The 17,319-nt window shown below is 38.0% G+C and overlaps 1 protein-coding gene across 1 annotated transcript in view; it reads left to right on the top strand.

Moving 5' to 3' along the window:
- Nucleotides 1-17,319, top strand: part of SEC63 (SEC63 protein translocation regulator) — a 76,820-nt gene that overhangs the window by 55,488 nt on the left and 4,013 nt on the right. The window contains exons 18-20 of the mRNA XM_078447189.2: nucleotides 1,902-2,003; nucleotides 5,342-5,440; nucleotides 16,488-16,592. Coding sequence (XP_078303315.1) covers nucleotides 1,902-2,003; nucleotides 5,342-5,440; nucleotides 16,488-16,592 — 306 coding nt within the window. The remainder of the gene's footprint in view (nucleotides 1-1,901; nucleotides 2,004-5,341; nucleotides 5,441-16,487; nucleotides 16,593-17,319) is intronic.

Here is a 17,319-nt window from a genome sequence, read left to right as displayed (position 1 = left end):
CTTAGATGGCATCTTCTTCCAGTGTAAGGCTGTTTTGTTAGTGTGGAAAATCTGTTACTTAGTGTAGCCATCTTCATTAATTATCCCAGCTAGACCTTGTGGATAGCTTGCTGCAGTTTCTCCACAAGCACTTGCTGCTTCCCCTTTGCACTTTGATGTTAGTGGGATGCCTTCTTTCCTGAAACCTCACGCACCAACCTCTCCTAGCTTCAAATTTTTCTTCTGCACCTTCTTCACTTCTCTCAGCCTTTATAGAATTGAAGAGGCAAGTCCTTGCTCTGGATTAAGGTTTGGCTTAAAGAACTATTACGGCTGGTTTGATCTTCTGTTCAGACTGCTAAAACTTTCTCTGTGTCAACAATAAGGCTGTTTCACTTTGTTATCATTTGTGTTTTCACTGGAGTAGCACTTTTAATTTCCTTCAGGAATTTTTCCTGTGCATTCACAACTTGTCTATTTGGTACAAGAGCCCTAGCTTTCAGCCTGTCTCAACTTCCAGCTTGCGTTGTTCACTAAGCTTAATCATTTCTAGCTTTTGATTTAGAGTGAGAGACATGTGGCTCTTCCTTTCACTTGAACACTGAGAGATCACTGTAGGGTTATTAATTGGCCTAATTTCAGTATTGTTGTGTCTCAGGGAATAGGCCAAGAGGAGGGGAAGAAATGGAGGAACAGCCCATTGGTGGAGCAGTCAGAATACACACAATATTTATTAAGTTTGCCATCTTAGGTGAGCATGGTTCGTGGCCCCAAAACAATTACTGTAGTAACATCAAAGATCAGTGATCAGAGATCACCGTAACAAATATAATAAGAAAGAAGTTTTAAATATTGCAAGAATTACCAAAATGTGACACAGACACGAAGTGAGCAAACGCTGTTGGAGAAATGGCAACAGTAGAACAAGAGACTTGCTCAACACAGGGTTGCCACAAACCTTCAGTTTGTAAAAATCACAGTATTTGTAAAGCACACATGTGCAAAGTGCAATTAAATGAGGTATGCCTGTAATGTACCTGCCCTTGGGAATGGTGGGGAAAAACAAGGGTGACTTTTTAGCAGTTGCTGGCCCTTGACCGTTTTTGTACTTCGGGAATTAAATTGATTGCCAGGAAATTAAAGCCTATCAAAGAAATTATTTCCCCACCCACATTTTGAGAAAGAGTTGACATATTCTTTTCTGAGTACAGTATTAGGGTTAGTAGAAGTGACAGACTAGTTTCTTTAGATACCAAAATACATTCATTCAATTGTCAAATCATTATACAATTATTCATTATCTGCCACATTGCAAGCCCTGTGTTAGATGACAGAAATGCAAGCCAAATGTAAAACAGTTTCTGCCCTTGAATGACAGGCTAGTGGGTAAGGCAGACTTGTAAGTAAACATTAAAGTACAAAAGTACAAAAGAGATTATGCACATTTTTGCCAGGTACAGTGATAACACAGAGGAGGGAGTGATCAACTCAAGTTGAGGGAAATTTCTGGTATTTGGGAACTCATGGTTTGGGCTTTAGCAGTTCCTAAGGGAATAATAGGAGGAATTTGCCAGGTTAAAGACAGAGGGAGAAAACAAATCCAAACAGGGTTTAGGAGGAGTGAAATAGCTTGGTGAGTTCAGAGAAGTCAAGATAGTTCGAAATGACTAGAATAGAAAGTGCAAAGAGGAAGGCAGTGTTAGGAGACTGAAGAGATTGGCCCAGATCAGATCACGACCCATGTAGTTGATGCTGAAGGGCTTAGATTTGATTTATGAAATGATGTGTTGTAAGTTTAGAGCAGGGAAATGATCAGGTCTGTGGGACTGAACTCAGTAGTAGTTAGCATTGTCAGGAATAATAGCTGGAAGAAGATGGAAACTTCAAAACGATTTCAAATGTTTGATTTTTACTTTACCTAGGAGTGGCAAGAATTACAACAAAGTATACAGCGAAAGGAGAGAGCTCTACTGGAAACGAAATCAAAGATAACACATCCTGTTTATAGTCTTTATTTTCCTGAGGTGAGTTATTCATGACTCAGCGTTTTCCTTATTCCATCTACTTTGTCTTTAGGTATTTTTCAGTTGCCTTTTATCCCTCCATGGTGTGTACTGGCTCAAATGTGCTGATGTGGTCTGTTCTTGATAGGTGACAGTTTGAAAAATACATTTCAGTATGAATTAGATTTAGTGAATGTGGTCTATAATGGGAGGATTGTTAACTTTTTAAGTATTTATATGGTTTCCTGTGCTTCTGTCTTTTCTGTGCCTATATTACTGAAGGTTGTGCTGACTGCTGATTTCTCTTTAGTAGTTCAGGCAGTCTGTCAGACATGCATATTTTGCCTATGATTACACAGCTTTTGTGAGTCTCTCACTTCTGTCAAGTTTTAAATAAAATGAAAAAAGTTCTTAAATTTTTCCCATGAGTTTTCTCTGATGGCTCTGTACTGGCCACCTGGAGCCATTGCACTTGCTCTGGCCCTAGTCCCCGGGAATAGGCAAGCCCATGGGCTGTGGGACCAGCTGAGTTCAGTAAGAGTTCAGAATGACTGAGCCCCAAGCTCAGGACAGATTGTTGCAGTGCTATTTGTTCTCCTGTCCTTGTTTACTTTGTGGTTGTGGCCTGCTCAACTTTTGGTCTCCTTGAGTTGTTTGTCTTTCAAATGAATTTGGAATTTACACAATGCTTTGCTTTTGCAATGATTCTGTCTCTGGCCAGAGGTCGAGAACTGGTTGCCTCTTAGTTCAAGGAAGCTGTTCCACTGACTGCCTCACAGCTTGGCCACAGAATCTTATGCTCGGCACTCATGTTTGGCAGGTGATTTCATGTATAAATCTGCTTTCTGCTTTAGAATGTCAATCCAGAGTTGCTGGGGGCTGCTGAAGGCAAATTCCCAAGTAATTTGGCTTTCCTAATAATAAATGAGTGGCTCTGCAGACTGTTGTTTTGACTTGGAGGAAAGTCAGCCCAGGATTCCATGTTAATGTGCTTGCTGATCTTCTGGCGTGTCGTGAGCGTTAGCCCATCTGTTAGGGGCATTTTGCCCATTGCAGTGGTAGTCTGCCAACCCCAAGACTCCCGAAATCAAGCGAGTAAATTTCACTCATTGATTGGTTTTAAAAGTGCCATGGGATGTTATAAGCCACATAATTTGTACCCTTGTACCAGACAGTTCATTTTAGACCATGCTTAGTTAATAAGCAAAACATCCATTCACTCCCTTAGAACATTTTAGCCTTGAGAATGCCTTTTTCTAATTTAATCTACAACTACACGGTAAACATCTCGAAAAGTACCACTTACCGGACAAAACTTATTTAGGATTTTACTAATGTCTACCTGTCTACCTTCCCGTGTACCTGTAGAGCTACCCTAACTATCACACTACCCATTTAAATTGCTTAAAGTTACATGTTTATAATTGACTTACATGTAACTGAAACTCATTCATTATGCTTAATATGTTAAGAATGGTGGGGAATCTCACACAGTAGAGAAGCTATTGTGTTGATAGTGTGAATAAGTCATGGTAGAACATCTTTTCCACTTTCACCGTGTGCATCAAAGAGTCTAGGCACACGTACAGTGCCGTGGATTCATATTCACCAGCTTCTTAATAAATATTCTTGAATGAATCACATTTTAATCAAATAGCCTGGGAGAGGGAAGGAAAGGCATTCTCTTAGTGGAGAGGTAAAGAAGATACGCACATTCTTAAACATCTCCCGTGCTTCTTATATTACATGTGTGTTCTAGTAATGAGATCATTTCATTAATAATTGTGATTATCACACTCAATGTGCTAGACATTCTAATATATAATTTACTTGTATTATCTCAGTCCATCTTCACAACACAGCCTGAGGTAGATGCTCCTCATTTAATAGAGAAGAAAAACAGGGTTTTAGAGAAGTGAAATAATCTGGTCTATGTGGCTTTAAATCGGGCATTGACAAACTGCCTGTAGACAAGTCTGCCTCCCTGCCTGTTTTATGAATGAAGTTTTATTGGAACCCAGTCACACTTACTCTTTTCATGTTACAGTGGCAGAATCAAGTAATTGTGACTGAGACTCTGGCCCATAAGATGCAGAAATTAATACTGCATTTTGAGTCCATTATAATGTTTTTATCCACTTTGTGCAACACACATGTAGACAAATATACATATATATGTATACACACACACACACACACACACACACACACACACACACCTATTATGGTAGTCCACTTTGGGTTAAGCAGAAGTTGAATTAATCATATACTTGTGATTTATTTATTCTGCTTACTAATGTTGTGCTTTGTAGTTTACGAGAATTTTTAGTTAACCTCAGTGTGGCATTATCAAATAATCAAATTTCAGTGTCTTGTGGTTAAAATAAAATAGCAAGTACAAGTGATTTTGAATTCAAAAGACATTTTCCCTATGATAATGTTTTCAGTAAAAAGTTATTTTTCTAACTTTCTTTTGGATAATTGAGAATTTAGAATAGTCTAGTGTTGTTTTGGTTAAATGAGTATTTAGACTATCCTAGAGTCTTTTAGCTCCAAAACATTTTTCTTTAATTTGTTTAAAAAAGATCTCTTCCCTGACCAGTTCTTAAGCAGAGGGTACTAAGACATGACTAAACCGTTATTGATGAATTCTGTACAGCAGTGCTGAGCACACTGAAGTTTGGTGCCTCCAGACTGCTGTGTCTTCTCATTGTTTTTTTTAAATACTTTTCTGTCTCCTGTCAGTTCTTCCTGCTGTCATTGTACATTCTGGTGGCAGTTTCTTTCCTGAGCTCTTTTTTTATTCCTAATCTTTTCTGAGGTACAGCTAAAAATGTTGTGCTTATTAAAATCATGTGCAGTGAAAGGTATTAGATAGGCTCTTAAATCAGATGATCTTTTATGAGTGGTGTATTTTCATGATTTCCGATTTGGTTGCCCAAGTCCCTTCTGCTCTTACTTTCTGGCTTTTGCTTATTACTAGGTAAAATGACTAAGATTATTTGCTGGATGATCCTGTAATAGTTTATGATGTTTTATTTTATTTTATTATATCTCTTGTCATTTAAGGTTAATCAGGGGTTTTTAACACAGAGGCCCATCACTACCGTTTTCTAAGGGACTGTTTGAAACCCCCATATTACATACAGAATTCTTTTGGACAGCAGATCTATAAATGGTTAAGAATAGTTTATTCATTCAGTAAACATTTATTGAGTATCTATTTTGTACCAGGCACTGTGTCTGTGCCGGAGATACTGCAGTGAACAAAACCAGAACAATACCTCTAGAATGAGACAAGGCAGACAGTTACTTCTCTAGTTCTTTCTGATAACGTCTCTTTTTTTTTTTCTTTGCAGGAGAAACAAGAATGGTGGTGGCTTTATATTGCAGATAGGAAGGAACAGACGTTAATATCTATGCCATATCATGTGTGTACGCTAAAAGATACAGAAGAGGTAAGTGTCCAACAACATTATTTCAGTTTTTACAAATGTAAGGCATCTCACCTTCATGCTGCCTCATAAAATCTTTTTTAGATTTCAGTTTATCATATTTGGCTTATTGTATTGTATTTGTTAAGGCACCTTTTATAACTGTTCTCTGGTGCCTGGGGGGAACTAATTAGAAGTTTATATAGTATTGTTAAAAGTAGGCAACTTTCTTAGTCTTAAAAGCTTGTTTTCAACTTACTTTGGGGAGTTTTCACTGTCAGTGTCTAAGAACATATGCCTTTTGTTCTGTCCAGAATTTAATTATATTTTACAAAAATCTGCAGTTTTTATCTTCACTGGATTAGTGCTAAGACCTTTGGTCTTAAAAATGAATGTAAGAATTGCTAATTAGATTTTTAGAGTGGAATTTTTGATTATGTAGCATTATTCATTGTTCATGACATCACTCATGTACCATCGTGATGAACATGTTTTATCCCTTGGCAACTCCTTTCTATTTTTCTTGTTTTTCTTGATTTTTTCATGTTACTTTTCTAGAAAGAATGTTCTTTCTACCTGGACTTGGTGGACAAGAGCAAGGGTTTTTTTTTAATTTCAAGATAGTTCTGTGATGTTGATTTTTTAAAAATATTTTAAAAATATTTTTTTAAATGTTTATTTACTGAGAGACACAGAGTGCAGGTGGGGGAGAGGCAGATAGAGAGAAGATGACACAGAATCCGTAGCAGGCTCCAGACTCTGAGCTCTGAGCTGATAGCATGAAACCTGATGCAGGACTTGAACCCATGAACCGTGAGATCATGACCTGAGCCAAAGTCAGCCGCTTAACTGACTGAGCCACCCAGGTGCCCCTCATTTTTAATACAAAAAGTACATTTCCCCCTTTATTACCAAGTAGTAAATGTATGAAGTACTTTGTTGTTGTTTATTTGACAGAGCTAACTTAAGGTTATTTGTTTGATAGAGCAGTTTTATTATTTTTTAAATTTAAGTTTTACCAGGGTACCGTAAGAACAAGAGTGATCTCCTACATAAGCACAATAAGATTACTATGTTCAGGAAATTTAACATTGATATGGTATTTATCTAATATGCAGTCCATATTCAAATTTCCCTAAATACTCACTAGTACCTGTTACAGTTTTTGTTTTGTTTTCAAATTATTTTTTTATTCTTTAGAGAGAGCATGTTCACACGTGTGGGAGGGGTCAGGGGAGAGGGGAAGAGAGAACCTTAAGCAGGCTCTGTGCTGATGCAGTGCTCAATCCCACGACCCTGGGATCGTGACCTGAGCCAAAATTGAGTGGGATGCTCAACTGACTGAGCCACCCAGACATCCCTTTTTTTTTTTTTTAAGTTAGTTTTTATTTTGTTTTAAAATTCAGGATCCAGTCAAGGATCATGCATTGAATTTGGTTGTCATTCATCTTTATTCTAGAACTCTTCATTGGCCTTTTTGTTTGTTTGTTTGTTTTTAATTTTTTTTTAACGTTTATTTATTTTTGTGACAGAGAGAGACAGAGCATGAACGGGGGAGGGTCAGAGAGAGAGGGAGACACAGAATCTGAAACAGGCTCCAGGCTCTGAGCAGTCAGCACAGAGCCCAACGCGGGGCTTGAACTCACAGACCGCGAGATCATGACCTGAGCCAAAGTCGGACGCTTAACCGACTGAGCCACCCAGGCGCCCCTTGTTTTTAAATTTTTCATGCCATCAACATTTTTAAAGAGTCCAGACAAAGTATTTTGTAGAATATCCCTCAGTTTTGTCTCATTGGTTACTCATAATTGTATTCATCTTAAATATTTTTGGTAAAAATACTACATAAGTGATGTAACCTTCTTAGTGCATCAAATTGGGGCACATTATATCAGTTTGCCCACATTGGTGATACCATGGTTGAACATTTAGTTAAGGCTTCTCTACTGTAAAAGGTATTTTTCCTTCTAATCTTTGGGGTGCTACTTGGGCACTATGTTAATATTAATATCCTGTTCTCTGTCTTTTACCCACTCATTTTAATATAATTGATGATTCTTGACTGAATCAGTTTTTCCTAATTATACAGTGTAGTTTCAGTATTGTATTTCTCTTCAGAGTAATACATCTTTCAGTGTATTTGAATTGTACTTCTCTTTGTGACCATTGTTCATTTTTATTGGTCTTTTAATTTGGTTTGGGCAATTGTTGTTTTAAATATTATGAAATCAACCTGTGGTGATATTTGTTGCAGATATTTCTCCCCATTTTGTTTTACTATTATGGTTGTTTTTACTAGGCAAAAATATAAACTTTATTTACTTGGAGTTTTTTTTGCAGTGTGATTTAGTAGTTTTTTCTTTTCTGTTTTCTTGGTTTTGTGGTGACTTAGAAAGGTCAAACTATGAGATTAATTTTTAAAAAAAGGATTCTCCCATGATTTTTCTAGTTTGTTTTAATATATAATCTTGCTTACAAAATCTGGATTTTGAGATTGGAGGCAGATTGCCAAAACATCCAAATGACATCTTAATAATTTATTCTTCCTTTGTCTAAATGAAAATGAAACTTTTTTTTTTTTTAAGTTGTTAATGCCCCTTAATACCCATCATCTGTTTCACTCATTCCCCACCCACCTCCACTCTGGTAACCATCTGTTTGTTCTCTGTAGTTAAAAAGTCAGTTTCTTGGTTTGTCTCTCTCTTTTTTTCCCCTTTTCTTATTTATTTTGTTCCTTATATGAGTGAAATCATATGGTATTTGTCTTTCTCTGACTGACTTACTTCACTTAGCATTATACGTTCTAGCTCCATCCATGTTATTGCAAGTGGCAAGATTTCATTCTTTTTTATGGCTAATATTCCATTGTATGTATATATCACATCTTCTTTATCCATTCATCAATTGATGGACATTTGGGCTGCTTCCATAATTTGGCTGTTGTAGATAATGCTGCTGTAAACATAGGGATGCATATATCCCTTTGAATTAGTGTTTTTGTATTTTGGGGGTAAATACCCAGTAGTGTGATTGCTGGATTGTAGGATACTTCTGTTTTTAACTTTTTGAAGAACCTCCATACTGTTTTCCACAGTGGCTGTACCAGTTTGCATTTCTGCCAACAGTGGAAGAGGGTTATGTTTTCTCCACATCCTCACCAACACCAGTTGTTTCTTACATTTTTGATTTTAGCCAGAATTCTGACAGGTGTGAGGTGATACCCCATTGTAGTTTTGATTTGTATTTCTCTGATGGTAAGTGATGATGCACATCTTTTCATGTGTCGGCCATCTGTAGGTCTTCTTGGCCAAATGTCTGCTCATGTCTTGCCCATTTTTTAATTGGATTGTTTTTTGGGTGTTGAGTTTTATAAGTTCTTTATATATTTGGATAGTAACCCTTTATTAGATTACTTGCAAATATCTTCTTTCATTCCATAGGTTGCCTTTTAGTTTTGTCGATTGTTTTCTTCACTCTGCAGAAGCTTTTTATTTTGATGGAGTCCCAATAGTTTATTTTTGCTTTTGTTTCCCTTGCTTCAGGAGACATACCTAGAAAAAAGTTGCTATAGCCAGTGTCAAAAAAGATACTACCTATGTTCTTTTCTAGGATTTTTATGGTTTCAGGCCTCACATTTAGGTCCATAACCTGTTTTGAATTTATTTTTGTGTGTGGTGTAAGAAAGTGGTCCAGTTTCTTTCTTTCTTTTTTAATTTTTATTTTTCATTAAAAAATTTATTTCAAGTTTATTTTGAGAGAGAGAGCGAGAGAGAGAGCATGCATACAAGTGGGGGAGGAGCAGAGAGAGAGGGAGAGAGAGAATCCCCAGCAGGCTCTGTCTGCTCTGTCAGTCCAGAGCCTGACAAAGGGCTCTCACTCTCACGAACTGTGAGATCATGACCTGAGCCGAAATCAAGAGTCAGGTGCTTAACCTACTGAGCCACCCAGGTGCCCCCAGTTTCTTTGTTTTGCAGTTGCTGTCTAGTTTTCCAAACACCATTTGTTGAAGAGACCATCTTTTTCCCATTGGATATTCTTTCCTGCTTTGTTGAAGATCAGTTGATCACATAATTGTGTGTTTATTTCTGGAGTTTCTGTTCTGTTCCATTAATCTACACATCTGTTTTTGTGCCATTACCGTACTGCTTGATCACTATAGCTTTGTAATATAACTTGCAATCTAAAATTGTGATGCCTCCAGTTTTGCTTTTCTTTTTCAAGGTTGCTTTGGCTACTCAGGGTCTTTTCTGGTTTCATATAAATTTTAGGATTATTCTAGTTCTGGAAAAATGGTGTAGGTATTTTGGTAGGGATTGCATTGAACGTGTAGATTGCTTTGGGTAGTACAGACATTTTTACAATATTTGCTCTTCCAGTCCATGAGTATGGAACGTCTTTCCATTTTTTGTGTCATTTTCAGTTTCTTTCATTGGTGTTTTATAGTTTTCAGAGTATAGGTGTATCACTTCTTTGGTTAGGTTTATTCTTAGATATCTTACCGTTTTTGGTGTACTTGTAGATGGGATTGATTTCTTAATTTCTCTTTCTGCTGCTTCATTATTGGTGTATATAAATGCAACAGATTTCTGTACATTGATTTTGTGTCCTGTGACTTTACTGAGTTCGTTTATCAGTTCTAGCAGTTTTTTGATGGAATCTTTCAGGTTTTCCGTATATAGTATTATGTCATCTGCAAATACTGAAAGATTTCTTTTTTCCTTACCAATTTAGATGCTTTTATTTTTTTTCTGTTGTCTGATTGCTATGGCTAAGACTTCCAGTACTATGTTGAATAAAATAAGAGTCAATATCCTTGTCTTGTTCCTGACCTTAAGGGAAAGGTTCTCAGTTTTATTCCATTGAGGAGATCGTTGTGGGGTTTTTCATATATGACCTTTATTATGTTGAGGTGTGTTCCTTCTACACCTACATTATTGAGGGTTTTTATCATGAATGGATGTTATACTTTGTCAAATGCGTTTTCTGCATCTGTTGGAATGATCCTATTGTTCTTATCCTTTCTCTTCTTGATGTGATGTATCACGTTGATTGATTTGTGAATATTGAACCACGCTTGCAACGCAGGAATAAATCCCACTTGATCATGATGAATGATTTTTGTAATGTATTGCTGGATTTGGTTTTTTAGAATTTTTGCATCTATTTTCATCAGATGTATTGGTCTGTAGTTCTCTTGTTTTGTGACGTCGTTACCTGGTTTTGGTATCAGGGTAATCCTGGCTTCATAGAATGAATTTGGAAGTTTCCCTTCCTTTTCTGTATTTTGGAATAGTTTGAGAAGAATAGGTATTAAATCTTCTTTAAACACTTGGTAGGGGTGCCTGGGCAGCTTAGTCAGTTGAGCGTCTGACTCTTGATTTCGGCTCAGGTCATGGTCCCAGGGTCATGGGATCAAGCCCTGCCTGAGCTCTGCACTGAGCATGGAGCCTGCTTGAGATTCACTCTTTCTCTCTCTCTCTCTCTCTCTCTCTCTCTCCCCCCCCCCCCCCAAACATTCATTGTTTAGTAGAATGTTATTTAATCTCCATGTATTTATCGTGGTTACAGATTTTTTTCTTGTGGTTAACTTCTTTTTTAAGTTTATTTATTTTGAGAGAGACAGAGACAGTGTGAGCTGGGGAAGGGCAGAGAGAGGGAGAGAGAGAAGATCTAGTGCAGAGCCCATTGCAGGGCTCGAACCCACGAAACCGCAAGATCATGACCTGAGCCGAAACCAAGAGTCAGACGCTTAACCAACTGAGCCACCTGGGATCCCCCTTGTGGTTGACTTGTAGTTTTGTAGGTTGACTAGTGTTGTGGTCAGAAAAGATGCATGGTATGACTTTGATCTTTTTGAATTTGTTGAGGCTTGTTTTGTGACCTAATATGTGACCTGTCCTGGAGAATTTTCCATGTGTACTTGAAAAGAATGTATATTCTGCTATTGGGGTGGAATGTTATGAATATACCTGTTAAATCTATATGGTCCAGTCTGTCATTCAAAAGCCTTTGTTTCTGGGGCACCTGGGTGGCTCAGTTGGTTGGGTGTCTGACTTTGGCTTAGGTTATGATCTCGCAGTTTGTGGGTTTGAGTCCCGCAACAGGCTCTGTGCTGACAGCCCAGAGCCTGGAGCCTGCTTCGGATTCTCTGTCTCCCTCTGTCTCTGCTCCTCCCCTACTCATGCTCTGTCCCTCATAAATAAATAAACATTAAAAATAAAAATAAAAAAAGACTTTGTTTCCTTGTTGATTTTCTGTTTAGATGATCTCTCCATTGATGTAAGTGGGATGTTAAAGTCCTCTACTTTTATTGTATTATTATTGATCAGTTCCTTATGTTTGTTATTAACTAGTTTATGAATTTGGGTGCTTTCATGTTGGGTGCATACATATTTAACAATTATTATATCTTCTTGTTGGATTGTCCCCTTAATTTATAATATTATATAGTGTCCTTTTTTGTCTCCTGTTCCAGTCTTTGTTTTAAAGTCTATTTTGTCTGATATCAGTATTTTTACTCTGGCTTTCTTTTGAGATTCATTTGCATGATAGATGTTTTTCCATCCCCTCACTTTCAATCTGCCGGTGTCTTTTGGTCTGAAATGAATCTCTTGTAGGCAGCATATAGATAGGTCTTGTCTTTTTATCCATTCTGTTACCCTGTGTCTTTTGATTGGAGTGTTTAGTCTATTCAGAGTGATGATGATGATGATGATTACTATTTTTTAGAGAGAGAGAGAGAAGGTGGGGGAGAGTGGCAGAGAGAATCTTAAGCAGACTCCATGCTTAGCATGGAGCCAGATGCGGGGCTCATTCCCACAACTTTGGGATCATGACCTGAGCCTAAATCAAGGGTCAGACGGTCAACTGACTGAGCCACCCAGAAGCCTTGCACAGAGTAATTATTAATAGGTGTGTATTTGTTGCTCTTTCATTACATGTTTTGTGGTTTCTAAAGATTTTCTCTGATCCTTTCTTTCATGGTTTGCTGGTTTTCTTTAGTGATATATTTGGATTTCTCTTTATTCTTTGCATATTATTAATGATTTTTGATTTGTGGTTACCATTAGGTTTGTATATAACATCTTTTGCATATAGCAGCCTGTATTAAGTTGATGGTTGTTTAAGTTTGAACCCATTCTTTGTTCCTCTTCTCCCCACATTTTCGGCATATGTTATTACATTTTATATCCTTTTATTTTGTGAGTTCCTTGACTGATTTCTTTACAGAAGTATTCAGTTTTACAGCTTTGTGTATCCTACCTTCATAGTGTCATTTTTGATCTTTCCACTCAGAGTCCCCTTTAATACTTTTTGCAGGGCTGGTTTAGTGGTCATGAACTCTTTTACTTTTTGTTTGTCTAGGAGACTCTTTATCTCCTGTTCTGAATGATAGCCTTACTGGATAGTGTTTCTTGGTTGCAGGTTTTCCTCGTTCAACACTTTGAATATATCATGCCACTCCTTTCTGGCTTGGAAAGTTTCTGCTGAAAAATCTGCTGATAGCCTTATGGGGTTTCCTTTGTATGTAATTGTCTTTTTTTTCTTTTTCATGCTGCTTTTAACATTCTTTTTCTTTATTACTATATTTTGCCATTTTAATTACAATATGTCTTGGTGTGGGTCTGCTTTTGTTAATTTTGTTGAGGGTTCTCTGTGCCTCCTGGATCTATCTCTTTCCTTCTCAGATTAGGAAAGTTTTCAGCTATTATTTCTTCAAATAAATTCTGTCTCCTTTTTTCTGTCTTCTTCTGAGACTCCTATAATGTGAATGTTACTGCCATTTGATGTAGTCACTGAGTTCGCCAGGTCTATTCTCATTTTGTATAATCCTCCTTTCTTTTGTTTGTTCAGCTTGATCACTTTCCATTGTTCTGTCTTCTAGGCCATTAATTCGTTCCTCTGCATCTGCCAGCCTGCTGTTCATTCCATTAGGGTGTTTCTTATTTTATTTATTGATCCCTTTATCTCTGCTGTTAGTCCTTATCTCTGTGTTAATGGTCTCACTGAGGTCCTCTACTCTTTTCTCAAATCCAGTGAGTATCCTTATGATCACTGCTTTAAGTTCTCTATCAGGCATTACTTCTGTCTGTTTTGCTTAGATCTCCTGCTGTGGCCTTGTCCTCTTCTTTCATCTGGGAGAGGTTCCTCTGTCTTCTCATTTTGTCTAAGTCCCTGTGCCTGTCTCTCTGTGTTAGGAAAGTCAGCTGTGTCTCCTGTTCTTGAGGGTAATGGCTTTATTTAGAAGAGGTCCTGTAGTGCCTTGCAGTGTAGTGTCCCTTGTTCCCCCAGGGTCTGGTGCTTCAGGGGGTGTCTCCAATGTGTGCTGTGTGTGCTTTGCTTTTTTGCAAGCCAGTTGTCTGCAGAGGGTCTCTTTGTTGGTAGGCAGTGTTTGGTCCCTAGCCTGAACGTGACTGAGTTTTAACTAGGTGTGTTCTGGTCTGCTTGTGAAATGAGTCCTTTTGCCACCGCCAAGGGAGCCAAGTCCCTGCGAAACTTGGGGCTCCGCTGTGCTGGGACTGAAGCAAGTGTGACTGGGAGGGGCAGTTGTACTGGAGTGCAGAGGGTGGGGGCTTAGTGTAAGCAAGTTAGGTAGTATTGGTGCTGCTTCCCGCAGGTGGCCCTGTGCTTATGCTGAAGAGGAGGGGAGGGAAATGGCACTGGCCAGGGATTTCTCCATGAATGCTGTTTCTCAGCAATGCCCTGTGAGATGAGCAAATACACTCCCCACTGTGTACCCCATGCACTCTTCAGGTCACTGTTTCCACACTGTATGTCTATGGACTGTTTGCCCTGCCTTTTCTCTAAGAGCAGCCCCGATGTCCTCCCAGTGCTCCCAGAGCCAGTATGCTGACCTTTAAAACTCCAGGCTAAAAACCCTGCTGGTTGCAAGAACTCAAGAAATTCAGGCCCTTGTGCTCTCCAAGCCAGTTACTACGGGGATTCCTTTTCCCCATGCACTCCTCTGTGGCTAATTTGTCTCTGTCTCTCGCCCTTCTTCACGACCCTGGCTCCGTCCCCATCACAGTGGTCATAATCCATTTCTTGCCCAAACCACATCTCCACACTTCCTTTCTTCTTTGATGTGGCCTCTTTTCTACCCTTAGTTGTGGAGTTTGTTCTGCTAGTCTTCAAGTCAATTTCTAGGGTATTTAGAATGATTTGATAGTTATCTAGTTATATTTGTGGGATGATGAGAGCATAGGGTCCTCCTACTTCCTCGGCATCTTCCTTCCCCTGGAATTGAAACTCTTAAGTTTGTAACTCTTTGTATGTGAAGTTTATGATTTGATAGGAGATAAATATCTTCTTGACTTTTTAAAGCATTGGGCATGTTTAAAATTTTTTTTTAATTTGGGTATAGTTGACATACAATGTTATATTAGTTTCAGGTGTATAACATAGTGATTCACCTTCTCTGTTTGTTATACTATGCTCACAATGTGTGTAGCTACTGTCTACAGACCATACAGTGCTATTACAGTATTATTTACTATATTTTCTAGGCTGTACCTTCTGTTTATGTAACTTATTCATTCCATAACTGGAAACCTCTCCTACTCCCCTTCACCCATTTTGCCCATCCCCTCTTCCCTTGCCCGTCAGTTCCCTCTGGCAACCATCAGTTTCTTCTCTGTATTTATAGGTTAGATTCTGGTTTTTGTTTATTAATTTGTTTTTTAGATTCCACATATGAGTAAAAGCATATGGTATTTTCATCATTGGGCATTTGTAAAGGAAAAACTCACTTCCCCTGTGTGTTTCTTAGTAACTCACACTATTATCACACTCACAGCACTTTTGACACCAGGTATGGGGGTTTTTCCCCACACCAAGTAATTTTCTGTGACACCGCTGAGTGTCCTGCAATTTAATTCAACACTGACTCTCTTTATCTGGAGTTGGGATCAGATATTGCATGGTAAGGGCTCAGTTCTGTAAGACTGCCCCTCTCCCTCTACGTGCTTCAGATGCCACTTGCAAGTCTCAAGTTGTCACCTGTACTTCTGACCAACTGTCTATAAATTGGGGTTCTCATGAACCTCTCCTTGGGTTTGACAGTTTGCTAGAATGGCTCATAGAACTCAGGGAACATACTTGCTAGTTTATTATAAAATAATGTAATAAAGAATACAGAGGACTATTCAAATGGAAGAGATAACATAGGACATGGTATGTGGTAAGGAGCATGGAGTTTCCATGCTCTTTTGAGCACACCGTTCTCCCAGCACTTCCATGTCCTCACCAACTTGGCAGCTCCCTGAACACCCCCTTACTTTGAGGATTTTTATGGAGGCTTCATCAACATAGGGATGATGAATCATTAACTCAGTTTCTAGCCCCTCTCTGGAGAATGGGTGGCCGTGGCTGAGGGCTCCAGACTTCTAATCATGGCTTGGTCTTTCTGGTGACCAGACCTCATCTAGGTGCTCATCAAGGGTCACCTCATTTGAACAAAACACATTACTATTACCCAGGTAATTCTTCAGGTGTTACAAGCTCAGTGTCAGAAACCAGGGTCACAGACCAAATACTAGAACAAAAGATGTTCCTAGTGCTCTTATCACGTAGGAAATTATAGGGATTTCGCTCTGTGCCAGGAACTGGGGGTAGAGACGAATACATGTATTTTCTATTATCTCATAGCATTTATCTTAGAAATAAGAAAATCTCACAAGAATTGCCTATTTGGTGAAGCCTATGTTATTTTTACATTTCATTTATTTTCCTTTATTCCCTACTTCATTTCTTCAAGTTGTCAAGGTGTGATGGTTAATACAGAACTTGGTTGCTTTAAATGTTTTCTTGAATTGCAAAGATACAAGTTAACCTCATCAGTCCTGCCTAATTTGGTTTCCTTTTTACATAGTATATATAATAAATGACATAAATATATATATGTATTTGTTGGGGTTCCAACTTTTGTAATGTTTGTTAGGGCTCCCTATGTCATCTGAGTAAATAAACCTACCAGTTAAACGCTCTTACCTAGGAACTTTAAGAATGAGTTGTTTCTTTCGTTTCTCAAATACGGATTTTAAGTGCTGTTTGTTTTTTTTTTTTTTTCTAGGTAGAACTGAAGTTTCCTGCACCAGGCAAGCCTGGAAATTATCAGTATACAGTGTTTCTAAGATCAGACTCCTATATGGGTTTGGATCAGATTAAACCCCTGAAGGTAATAATAGTGACTCTTCAATAAATATAGTTTCCTGTTTGAATAAGTGCTTAATATACTAGGGAAGCATTTCTAGTTTTGAAATGTAGAGTAACAGAGGGAAAAAGATGTCATCTTATACTTTATATATGATATTCTTGATGGCCTGCTCTTTCCATAATTAAGTTGTTGAGTTAAAGGAGTATAATACTTTAGAACCTTGAAAATGAATTATTAGAAGGATTTAGAATGTTAACTATAAATTACTTAAGAGATACTCTTAATATGCTTTTATATGCTATAACTTTATAGGGCCTCACCAGCTGGGTTCTTTTTTTTTTTTTTTTTTTTTTTTTAAGAAAAGCACATGTATTTTCCCACAGGTTCTTTTGGAGTGTTTATTAATTTCTAAAACTAATTTGTTTTTTATCAGAGTTTATACTTTGTGTAAGTATCATTTGAAGCACATTCCTGTCAGTGTTTACCAGTTTCCCTTGAGGTTTCCCTTGAGGTTTTTATAAAAGGCATTGTTTTGTGTAAAAGCTGTATTAAAGTATTACTGTTCTGTGTGCTGGGAGTCCCAAAGTATAGGGAGCTGGTAAAGGCATGCCTGTTTTTCTCCCATGAGGATATCCTATTTCTTTCCATTGTCTACAGAATTTTATTTCAGGAAGCTGGAGGCTGCAAAAGTCACACTTGAGGTTTTCTTCCCTCAGCAGACTTCTTGAGACATACCTTGTTGTTGCTC

Source organism: Panthera onca, chromosome B2 (genome assembly GCF_046562875.1).
Source record: "Panthera onca isolate mPanOnc1 chromosome B2, mPanOnc1 haplotype 2, whole genome shotgun sequence".
Classification (NCBI taxonomy): Eukaryota; Metazoa; Chordata; class Mammalia; order Carnivora; family Felidae; genus Panthera; species Panthera onca.
This window is presented reverse-complemented; position numbering and strand designations above follow the sequence as displayed.